This window comes from Siphateles boraxobius, unplaced genomic scaffold (genome assembly GCF_051911475.1).
Source record: "Siphateles boraxobius isolate OS27281-9 unplaced genomic scaffold, OSU_SipBor_1 85, whole genome shotgun sequence".
NCBI lineage: Eukaryota > Metazoa > Chordata > Actinopteri > Cypriniformes > Leuciscidae > Siphateles > Siphateles boraxobius.
This window is the reverse complement of record NW_027509214.1, coordinates 40,001-52,500: the sequence shown is the minus strand read 5'-3', so window position 1 is coordinate 52,500 and position 12,500 is coordinate 40,001. Positions and strand designations below refer to the sequence as shown.

The window sequence follows — 12,500 nt, the reverse complement described above, 5'->3', positions numbered from 1 at the left end:
TGCTGTGATTGGCTGTGGGATTCAGTGTAACCGCGGCCACTGCTGTGATTGGCTGTGGGATTCAGTGTAACCGCGGCCACTGCTGTGATTGGCTGTGGGATTCAGTGTAACCGCGGCCACTGCTGTGATTGGCTGACATGCTTGCATATGAAATAGCTACGCATTACATGTGAAACTCTCTCCCGAATACTTTTACTACTGCTATTATACGTTTTTACTATAACAGCTATCGAGATTAACGAATCGTGAGATGTTTTTAAAGTATTTAGATCTATTCCCATAAAATGTTGCCGTGATGAGCATTGAGCGGATGACAGTGTGTTGATCGCGAGAATGAAGATCTTATCATTGCAAAGCAGTTTCTGCACTCTCTAATGCTTTCACCAATGCAAACACGATGATGTAAATACAGTAAGAGCTTCGTTGTGCAGTAACGTGCGCCATTGATTTCATAACGAGTTTGGCAAGTGTCCAGATAAACTTGCGCTGTGTGGAAAGATTGTTCTTTGATCGCTTTCTGTATATAATTTGTTCACAATTTAAATACGATTATTTTCATCCTACTAAAAGAAACGATGTGAAGCTGATATTTTAGTCACTGGCTTGACTTACTGATGCATAAACAGTATTGAACGATTTTGAGAGAAAGATTACCTGTCTGAACTTGAACAATTACACATCAGAAAGTGTTGCTCGGTAGCTCGATCCGAGGCCAGCTCTGTATTGGCCCAAGTTGAGGAAACAGTCGGTGAAATGTTTGGAAATTTCCAGAGAAAATAAAATTAACCCATTGTTTCTTCAGAGGCTCAGATGAAGGAACTAAAAAATACTTTTGTGTTCATGTGTACATCCACACTGAGCAACTGCCATGCTTCGGCTGTGCAGTTCCGCCTGGCATTGAGGGCTGGCATTATGCAAATATTTGGAGGCGTACATATTAATGATCCCGACTATTGCGTCACAGTCGGTATTGTGCGGAGAACCGACCGTTTTTCAGGAGTGTTTTTCATAAACGTGAATTAAATGAGAACGCGAAAACAGTCCAGTTTGAGATTCACTCTATGTCATGTCCATGCACTGAACTCTTGTTATTTGACTATACCAAGGTAAATTCAATTTTGAATTATAGGTCACTTTTAATAAAGGTGATGATTTAATTAAGAGTGAGCGCTGCATGTTTCATTTTATTTTTATTTTTTATAAATATATATAGAAAGATTTATCATTTTGACTCCTTTTTCTTACAAAAAGGTTTAAAGACTGAAAATTTGGCAATAAAAAAAAAAAATGTATTATTATTAATCCAGTATTTGTTGAGAGCCTCATCCTGAGCTGGTAAACCTGCTAACTTTCACACTAATGCACAATCACACTAGACAAGACATCAGTGACCCAGCAGACGTTCAGTCCCCCGTAAGCACAGTTATATGTTCTACAGCATTTTTATAATGTTCCTTTGAACATTCAAAACGTCTATTTTAAAGATTTTTTTTTAAACGTTGAGGGAACATTCCATTCTATCATTCTTCACACATTATGGAATGTAACGTTTGAATGTTCTCTGAACGTTCCGAAACAAGTAGCAACATTTTAAAAAATGACAAATCTCCAACTGTCTTTTTTTATTATTTATTTTTAAGTTCCATGAATAATGTATAGATAATGTTTTTGTGCTGATGTTTAGAGAACATTATTAAAGACCTGAGAACTTTGAACTAACGTTCTATTAACGTTACTTGAAGTACGTTTGTTTTATAAATTTGAGAGAACCTTGTCAACTCCGTTCTACAGCTCCAATTAAACACATTATTATTATTAGTAGTAGTAAAAAAATCTTTATTTGTCCCTTTGCAGGGCAATTTAAGCAGCTTCAAACACATTTTTAATACATAACAAAAACATCACGTCACAAACCCCGAGCATTTGCAATACTTCTAGCTACTATTAAAGTTCATGTATCATCCAGGATAGTCTCACACAGAGTAGACAAACCTACCTGTACAGAGCCTGTAATCTTTGACCCTAAACGAGTAATGCTCTGAAGCTGGGATCTACTTTTAACATTTAATCCAAAAAAACCAACAGATCATAGCAAAAGTCAAAACAGTTTCAATAAAAAAGATATATAAAACAATATCGATATGGATTATCCACTTCAAAGGACTTAAGCTTCCTCTATAAATATAACCGAAATGTGCTTTCGATATAATAAGATTTGTGTTTTCCACCCACTTAATCTTATCAATTAATGTACCCAAATACTTCCATGAACTGACCTTCTCAACTCTTTACCCGCAATAACTAATTTAGATGGATTTTCAACAGAATTATAAAAATCTATAGTCATAGCCTTAGTTTTGGAGACTAAATAATTAAAAATGTGCCCATGCTCTGTGTCACCTTACTTTAACAGACTTAGCACCACTGTATCATCTGCATATTTAATAATATGTCTGTCTGGATATTGGCTTCTGCACCTATCTGTATATAAAATCAATAATAAAGATGAAAGAATACAGCCTTGGAGACAGCCCACTGAAGAATCCTATTATTATAATAAATGCTTTAACAAAAATATGCTCGTACGTTTCTGAATTAGCATCTCGTCCCACAAACGTCCAGAGTAAGCGGACTAACGCGATAGTTTTTATAAAAACTGAGTGGTGATAAATTTACTCACATGATGTTCAAACATCTTAACTGTTCCTGTAAAACTAATGAACATGTGTCTTCTGTGCTTGACCTTTGACCCTTCACTGTAGTGAGTCAGTGTGAGTCTGTGCGTATGCTAATGAAACCGGAAACCAGCGATCTCAGCACATGATTGTGTGTCTCTGACTCGTGCCGCTAATATTTGACGTGATTACACTTAGTTACATCCAGATTTGTGTGTTCGTGTGAAGACGTTGTGACCTCTTTGATGTTATTGGGTTTTGTCTTTGATGTTGCGGTGCAGATTCCTGTACGAACTCTCCCAGATCCCGGATTTCGCTGGTCGCGCTCACTGCATCATATTCAGGACTGTGTTTGTGGACTCCATGTCTTCTGTCCATCGTAAAGTGGAGACCATCTCTACTGTGTGCAAGGTGAAATAAAGCCGTCAGGTTTATGGGTGCAAATTTGTTGTTCATCAAAGTTGGTTAATGATGTCACGCAGGTATTACTTCTTTTAATTAATCAGTTTGAGATTGAATTAATGCCAGATTTTTTGGCATTTGAGGACTAATTCTCATTTTTCCTTAGTTATTTTGCTTCCAGATTCACTGATAGGCTCGTTCTTACGCACATGAACAGCACTTTTAATAACACTTATATCCATACGCAGATGAGATGCACTTATATCATAATAATAGCATAGGCACACTCTACAAATAGCAAAATTCATAGACATAATAAAGTCAGAAATAAAATGTATATGCAAAGCACTCACTAAGTAGACACGCAACAAGATGAGGTCATGTGAGTAGGTTTAGCATATTACTGATTGAAATAATTATCGTTGCATGGTGCAAGACTTTTTGAATTAGTATGTTTATATTTGATCATTCCTTCCAATTCCAAAGTAATGAACATCAAACATGATCTTCTTGACTGATTTCATTAAACTTCCACCAAAAAAACCCCCCAAAAAACCTGTAAGGATTAAAAATGTAATGAAATCAGAAAAAAAATATTTATATGATACCTGCGACAAAATGAGGTCATGTGACACAGCATTGATGCGCAGTTCACTAGTATGCTTGAAGTGTGTACGTGTTTGCTGTGCTTCTACAGGTGTTTCTCGAGAATGACAGTGTGAAGGATGTGATCGGTGTCATTCTGGCCTTCGGAAACTACATGAACGGTGGAAACAGGACCAGAGGACAGGCGGATGGATTCGGACTGGAGATTCTTCCTAAATTAAAAGATGTCAAGAGCAGGGTATTAAAATAATAACACTATAAACCTGAACTGAACTCTGTGTCAATGTGATACGGTCACCTCAACCTCTAATAATTCTTTCCTTTCCCATCAGGACAATCATATAAGCCTGGTGGATTATGTGGTGTCTTACTACCTGCGAAACATGGACGAGGTATGACGTTTAAACTGCGTTTTCATGCTCATCACCTAAACGGCTCTCAGTGGGTGTTTCCCCCCATAAACTGACTGTAACACTCATGCAATGCAATAAAAAAAGCAAAGCCATCGGAAGAAATCAGAGTTCTGGTGGTGCAGTCGAAACAATGTTCTTCCTCAGTGTTTCTGTCTCGTTGTCCAGCACAAATATATCTAAACATTCTGAAATCAAGATGCATTTACTGGAGAAGCAAAATGACAAGATATTAAGTCTTGTTTTCTGGAAAATCTGTCAATATTCAATGAGTTCAGGATTAAAACAAATGGAGTCAGAAAAAACTAATTCAACGGGTTATAAACTAGATTATTTTTCTGACCCCATTGGCAGATATTTGTTCTTGTTTTAAGCAAAAACATTAATTTTTATAAATTTTTCAGAAAACAAGACTAAATATCTTCAGTCTGCATCTCAAGTAAATGTATCTTGATTTAATGTTTTCCCAGCTAACAGGAAACAGTTCTTCCAGTAACGTTAATATAATGTCTATTCAAAGTATCTGGTCTTTAATTATGTTCTAAAAACATTATTTATACATTTATTATTGCTACTTTATTCGGAACATTCAGAGAACATTCAAAAGTAACATTCCCATAATGTTTGAAGAATGATAAAATACAATGTTCCCGAAAAATTTACATAACAAAAAACAAACAAAAAACTACTGCACGTACTGGACGTTTTGAACATTCATAGGACATTCAGAAATAATGTTTTCTTAACCTAAATGGTAATGTCAGCAAGAAGGGTCGATATTTGTAATAGAAAACAAGACAAAAATACCTAATATCTAAATAAAGTAAGAAGATTCTTGTCATGCACAAGCATTTTTCTGAAAGGTTGCTGTTGTGTTTCAGAACGCAGGAACGGAGAAAAGCGTTTTCCCGCTGCCTGAACCTCAAGATCTCTTCCACGCTGCTCAGGTCAAGTTTGAAGATCTTGCAAAAGACCTTCGCAAGTTAAAGAAAGAGCTGACAGGTATGAGTCCAACCCGTTGGTCTGTGATTTAATGCTGGAGATGAACAGAACGAAAGTCTCACAGGGTATAAAAGGTGCTCAGACATTTCGACTTTCTTTACAGGGGTCGTACAAGGGGCTTAAAAGTGTGACTTTTTGAAATGTAAGTCCTGGAAAACAGCCATATTTATGAAGAGTGCTTGAAAAATGCTTTACTTGCTTGAAATACAATATATTTTTTTCGGAAAAACACAAATACAATCTTTTCATGCAAAATTAACACTGCAGCTCGTCTGATAAACCCCATCAGATCTTTTCTCGCCAACATTTTTCTAATGCCAACATTATAATATAAAATATTATTTATTGAACAATAATAGCCATTATAAACTTTATTTAATATATATTATTAAATACGTTATAAGTTGTATTTTGGATACCTTATATTTGTAAGGTGAGTTTTAAAAATTCTTAAATACTAAGTGAGATCTCTGATTGTAGTCTTTGAAAACCAAAAAAGTAGTGCTTTAAAAGTCCTGGAATTTCTTTTTACAGTATCTGTACGAACCCTGTAATTTATTACTACCTTGATTATTTACACAGCGCCAGCAAATGAGCAGAGGGCTCAACAGTGATTCATTCTAGTGAATCTTTTGAATCACTTAAGAGTTCTTTATTTTGATTCACTCATTGCTTGAATCATTCGCTCAAATGTTTTATTATCCTTTATCCGAATGATGTTGCTGCAATGTTCATCTGTCCATTTAAAAAGCAGCTTAAAGCAACTTTTTTCCAGTGTAAAAACTGTTTCATGAAAAGGAGCACTTTTACCACAGTTGTGCTCGGGGCCGCCGCAGGGGTCAAAGGTCACGCCCCCCCAGCCCCTGGTGTCTGCAATTATTTAAATCAGCCAATAATATGGCATATGAAAGCAATTAGATATGCGCTCTCCTCATTCCCCTCCATTTGAGAATCGTTGTTAAAAACTCTGATCCTCAGTGACCCGAGGGAAAAACACAAAACGGCTACAAAACCACTGCCGCCCCACCTCGAGCTGTCTGTCACTCACTTATTAGCACAAAAATGCAAGACAATAAATACAGAACAAGGGCCTTAGCATTTGATCCACACCACAACAAAAAAACTCCGTCTGGCGTGCGAGTCCTCGGGCGTTGGCATGAGATCGTAAGGAGAGTGTTGCAAACGCACCTACGACTCAGTATTTCTGGACAGGGATAAATATTTATGCCGTGCTATCATAAAGAGCTGCAAGTGTTCCTAATTATTCCTCGAGTCATTTCTGTTTAAAGTGAGAGCGGAGAGGAAGTCGAGGTGATGAAGCAAGAGTTCTGGACCGAGATTCGAGGTCTGTGCATCTGACGTACACGTGTGAGGCTTTCTGCCTTTGATATATTCCTACTTCTGCTCCAACCACACTGGGAATCTGCAAAATAAAGTTTTTCTGCCGCGAATAAAAATGTAACATCATCAGAGTGAAGTTTAGGAATACTTGATGATAAAAATCTGTTTTCAAAAGCATGAAATCAAAATTGACACTTCTTGTTTTTTAATGGTTTTTATTCTAAATTATTTATCGGTGCACATCATCATTTTGTTAATAATCTCGAATCAGAATAAGTTCCTCTTGCAGCTTCTCTTCTCTGATGATGTGGGCGGGGCAACCTGTCACTCACATGAGATCAGCCAATAGCAAACCACAACCATCCAATCAATTCCTCACAGACACAATCAAGCCCCGCCCACATTTGTTCTTGTTCCAGAAGCGTTTCTCTCGGATATACGACACAAAAGGGAATTAGTGAAAAATGAAAAAAGAGAATGCGCAACTTCCCTTTTATGATATTTATAGTCAGTTGAGTTAGAGCTGTACAACTAATATGAATAATTACTAGCTCAGATCATTTGATCTTGGAAGAATCTGATGCGAAATGTAAATTTGTAGGATCCGTGTTGTGGAAAATGTGGACAGATTCACATAGAAACTCAAAACACGGAAATAAAAGTTTGGTTTAGAAAATTATGACAGAAATATTTTACTATTGTACAGTAGAATTTTTTTCTTAAAGCAATAATAACATTAACAAATTTTATTAAAACAGTATTTTTAAGGAATATCGTGCAATATCACACAATATTGCTTTAATTTAAACAGTAAACCTTCATTTGATTACGTTTTACATGATGATTTAATAAATTGTTCAAGCTTTATACTTTTGATTAACAATGTTTTTTTAGTGAATTTGTATTTAACCATTAAAGTCCCTGTAAACCCAAAATGAAGTATGTGTTCTGAGTTTGTCACACCACAGAAAAATGTGTTATTAGCCACCCAGCCAAAATTGAATGATATAAAATGCCGGCAAGTACATAAAATAAGCTATCAAAATCTTGAAAAAATGAGCTGTAGTCTCTGCTCTCAAACGCTGGGGGCGTGTCCTCTGGGGGCGTGTTTGCTGTCTGCGATGAAACCACGCCCACTCGCGGGAAAGCTGCCGTCGCCGCACTCAACTGTCACTCACCGCTACAGCCGGAATGGACGCTCGTGTGGTGGACACTAGGGGTGTCATGATTCTCCAAATCCTCGATTCGATTAAGTTTTCGATTCTAAGGTCACGGTTCGATTTGATTCTCGATTTTTACATTTACTTTTTTTAAAGCCGAAACCGGCCAATCAGGATGCTCTCTGTCTTACATGCGCTTCATGAGGCACACACGCAAGGTCTCTTGCTCTCTCCCTCTCTGCCGTGCGTGCGCTAAACGGTTTGGAGCACAGTTTTTTCTGTCTCGCATGCGCGCCCTTGCTCGCTCACAGTAGATTCCGGGAGATTTTAACTAATTTGCGTGCATCAGGGAGCTGATATCAATATGCGGGAGACTCCCGGAGCTTCCGCGAGACTTGGGATGTCTGCAAACTGTGGCTTTTTTGAAGCACGAACGTTGTCAACATAACTCACTGGGAATCCAAAAAACGTCCACACCTGCGACTTCAACGAAAGAGGAGGAGGTTCAAGTTCTGTCGATGGGTCTCCTGCATCTGCAGTTGCCATGCTATCTTTTGAGTGGCTGTAGCTAAGTTAGAGGAGGTTGAACATAGACTCGCAGCACTTCAACAAGCGTGTTTTTTTCCTGCTTGGCACGCTGACTGGATGTGACATGGGGGCGTGGCTGCATCGACGATTCCATTTTTTAATTCGAAGTTCGAGATTGTGAATTAATTTTGATCGATTTCGATTTAAAATCGAAATCGCGACACCCTTGGTGGACACGCACTGCCGATGATGGCACCAGCTGTCGGTGTGACGGGAGGATGAAGGCCGAGGCGGGAGATAGTCGTTCGTCCCCATTCACCAGTAACAGCGGATTATCAGTGAATCCCAGTTGTCTCCGACGAAAGTTTATAAAACCATCCCGTGTAAAATGATCACTAAAGAGGCGGGTGTTTGCAGTGATCCTCAGCTCTCCCATCAAGGTGGCTCTTTACAAAATTAATCAACCTCTTCTTGATGTGATCGTTTTTCGGAAATTCAAATAAGGACACCGATCTGTTCTGTACTTGATCGCATCCAGGTAGTACGCATTTCCGTGACGAAGGCATAGCTAGCTATTAAACTGTAGGCTGTAGTAAGCCTCAGTGGCTCCAGTGCATCATCAAGTAGGGGCGTGTCCAGGAGCTCAGTGGCTCCAGTGTGTCAAGTAGGGGCGTGTCCAGGAGCTCAGGCGTTCCAGTGTGTCAAGTAGGGGCGTGTCCAGGAGCTCAGTACGTCAAGTAGAGGCGTGTCCAGGAGCTCAGGGGCTCCAGTGTGTCAATTAGGGGCGTGTCCAGGAGCTCAGTCCGTCATCAAGTAGGGGCGTGTCTAGGAGCTCAGTGGCTCCAGTGCGTCATCAAGTAGGGGCGTGTCCAGGAGCTCAGGCGCTCCAGTGTGTCAAGTAGGGGCGTGTCCAGGAGCTCAGTGCGTCAAGTAGGGGCGTGTCCAGGAGCTCATTGGCTCCAGTGCGTCAAGTAGGGGCGTGTCCAGGAGCTCAGGGGCTCCATTGCGTCATCAAGTAGGGGCGTGTCCAGGAGCTCAGTGGCTCCAGTGTGTCATCAAGTAGGGGCGTGTCCAGGAGCTCAGGGGCTCCAGTGCGTCATCAAGTAGGGGCGTGTCCAGGAGCTCAGCGGCTCCAGTGTGTCAAGTAGGGGCGTGTCCAGGACAGGGCTCCAGACTAACTTTTTTCACCTCCGTCCTAGAACTGTCCTGAAAAACAATTTGAACCGTCCTAAAGTGAATGTCAACCGTCCCAAAATAAAATTGTTGATCTACTGTAGATTTAGTCGGCTAAAATCTTATTGTATTTCATAGACTAAAACTAAAACAATTCAGATGACTAAAATATAACGGGTTTAGTTCAATTGTAATGCATTCATTTGGAATGTCTCTAAAATTCCGGAGAAAACATCTATTAACCTGTTAATATGAATGATTTTAAAGTTTGAACATGCAAGATACAGATTTAACTACTGTGACTTAAAAAAAATCTTAAAATTAAATAAAACCACTTTTCCTAAAGTAGACAGTCTTCTTTTCAATAAATGATTTATGCATTCTTTATAGCTACTTGCATACATCATTCTTTATTATATCAAGAAGAAGACATATTTATTTGTATGAATTAAATATAGTGAATCCTTATTAAAGCTATTAACGAGCAGTGAATGCTTTTCTCTTTCCAATCCAATTGCACTGATGCACATCCGATAGACTCATAACTGTTTAAGACATAACCAACATAGTTTACGTGAATACTCTCCAAAACGGACATTTCGACATAATGTTGTGTGTATTTCTCCATTCAGACACAAAAGAGAGCTCAATTCAGTACTCCCGCGCTGTATAGGTGTCTATGTGCTTGGCTGCACGCTTCGGGTCGGGTGTGTGCGAACAGAAAACCGTACCGAATAGAGCTCTTTATTTGCGTCGTCACTCTTATTCAGATCTATATGTCTGCTCTACTCATTCTCCCAGACGTTTACATTTTTTAACGTTTCATGAGACATGGAGCGCATGTACAAATGTGCGCATCTACCACACACGCAGGGCATCAGTTCTGACTGGATCGCTTCCCAAATCGTCACTATCTAACATTTTTGTCTAGTTTTTATTCGTTGGCGAAAATGTCAATTGAATTTTGTCATAGTTTTTGTCATTTAAAACTAGTTTTTATTTAGTTACCGTCTCGTTTTCGTCTGTGAAAAAATTAAAATAAACGAAATTAACACTGCACCAATAACAGGGACTGTCCCCAGAAAACGTGAAAGTCTGGTCACCCTAAATTAGACTAAGAAAAAAGATCACAAATATATTGAAATCTAAATGTATGCTTTAGCTAATATACACACAATTAGCGCCCGTTAGCTAGCTAACGTTAGTAAGTTAGCAGCAAGCCTTTAGCAGACTGTTTCAATCCAATGATGGAGGAGATGCAGGGCCGTCTTGGTGCTCGATCTGTTTTACCTTACCGTTGTTTAACCAACGCAACATATTTGCGATGTCATTAAGCCATTTGATAGATGTACCGCGGAACAAATCTCCGGGTGAGTAGCCGGCCAGTGATAGTAACTATAGTAACAGCATGAAGACGCGCTCCTTTGTAGTCAGCACTTGGTCAGTTTATTTTGGCGTTTTCTAAGTAAGTTTGCCTAATAGGCTAGTAATAAATGAACACGCATACAAAAATGTCTTTCGTCCTGTAGGCGTCCTGGAGAATATTTCTGTTCGTCCTAAACACATTTTCTATCGTCCCCAGGACGATAGGACGCCGTTAGTCTCGAGCCCTGGTCCAGGAGCTCAGGGGCTCCAGTGCGTCATCAAGTAGGGGCGTGTCCAGGAGCTCAGTGGCTCCAGTGCATCAAGTAGGGGCGTGTCCAGGAGCTCAGGGGCCCCAGTGCATCAAGTAGGGGTGTGTCCAGGAGCTCAGGGGCTCCAGTGCGTCATCAAGTAGGGGCGTGTCCAGGAGCTCAGTGGCTCCAGTGCATCAAGTAGGGGCGTGTCCAGGAGCTCAGGGGCTCCAGTGCATCAAGTAGGGGCGTGTCCAGGAGCTCAGGGGCCCCAGTGCATCAAGTAGGGGCGTGTCCAGGAGCTCAGTGGCTCCAGTGCATCAAGTAGGGGCGTGTCCAGGAGCTCAGGGGCTCCAGTGCATCAAGTAGGGGCGTGTCCAGGAGCTCAGGGGCTCCAGTGCATCAAGTAGGGGCGTGTCCAGGAGCTCAGGGGCTCCAGTGCATCAAGTAGGGGCGTGTCCAGGAGCTCAGGGGCTCCAGTGCATCAAGTAGGGGCGTGTCCAGGAGCTCAGTGGCCCCAGTGCATCAAGTAGGGGCGTGTCCAGGAGCTCAGGGGCCCCAGTGCATCAAGTAGGGGCGTGTCCAGGAGCTCAGTGGCTCCAGTGCATCAAGTAGGGGCGTGTCCAGGAGCTCAGGGGCTCCAGTGCATCAAGTAGGGGCGTGTCCAGGAGCTCAGGGGCTCCAGTGCATCAAGTAGGGGCGTGTCCAGGAGCTCAGTGGCTCCAGTGCATCAAGTAGGGGCGTGTCCAGGAGCTCAGGGGCCCCAGTGCATCAAGTAGGGGCGTGTCCAGGAGCTCAGGGGCTCCAGTGCATCAAGTAGGGCCGTGTCCAGGAGCTCAGGGGCTCCAGTGCATCAAGTAGGGGTGTGTCCAGGAGCTCACTGGCTCCAGTGCATCAAGTAGGGGCGTGTCCAGGAGCTCAGTGGCTCCAGTGCGTCATCAAGTAGGGGCGTGTCCAGCAGCTCAGTGGCTCCAGTGCGTCATCAAGTAGGGGCGTGTCCAGGAGCTCAGGGGCTCCAGTACATCAAGTAGGGGTGTGTCCAGGAGCTCACTGGCTCCAGTGCATCAAGTAGGGGCGTGTCCAGCAGCTCAGGGGCTCCAGTGCGTCATCAAGTAGGGGCGTGTCCAGGAGCTCAGTGGCTCCAGTGCATCAAGTAGGGGCGTGTCCAGGAGCTCAGGGGCCCCAGTGCATCAAGTAGGGGCGTGTCCAGGAGCTCAGGGGCTCCAGTGCATCAAGTAGGGCCGTGTCCAGGAGCTCAGGGGCTCCAGTGCATCAAGTAGGGGTGTGTCCAGGAGCTCACTGGCTCCAGTGCATCAAGTAGGGGCGTGTCCAGCAGCTCAGGGGCTCCAGTGCGTCATCAAGTAGGGGCGTGTCCAGGAGCTCAGTGGCTCCAGTGCGTCATCAAGTAGGGGCGTGTCCAGGAGCTCAGGGGCTCCAGTGCGTCATCAAGTAGGGGCGTGTCCAGGAGCTCAGTGGCTCCAGTGCGTCATCAAGTAGGGGCGTGTCCAGGAGGTCAGGGGCTCCAGTGCGTCATCACGTAGGGGCGTGTCCAGGAGCTCAGGGGCTCCAGTGCATCATCAAGTAGGGGCG

General features: G+C 42.0%; 1 protein-coding gene across 3 annotated transcripts in view; it reads left to right on the top strand.

The window, feature by feature from the left end:
• LOC143731072 (formin) overlaps positions 1 to 12,500 on the top strand; it is a 96,971-nt gene that overhangs the window by 50,424 nt on the left and 34,047 nt on the right. For all 3 annotated transcript variants that reach the window (XM_077221731.1, XM_077221733.1, XM_077221732.1), the window contains 4 exons: positions 2,957 to 3,086; positions 3,775 to 3,921; positions 4,016 to 4,075; positions 4,975 to 5,095. In XM_077221731.1, coding sequence (XP_077077846.1) covers positions 2,957 to 3,086; positions 3,775 to 3,921; positions 4,016 to 4,075; positions 4,975 to 5,095 — 458 coding nt within the window. The remainder of the gene's footprint in view (positions 1 to 2,956; positions 3,087 to 3,774; positions 3,922 to 4,015; positions 4,076 to 4,974; positions 5,096 to 12,500) is intronic.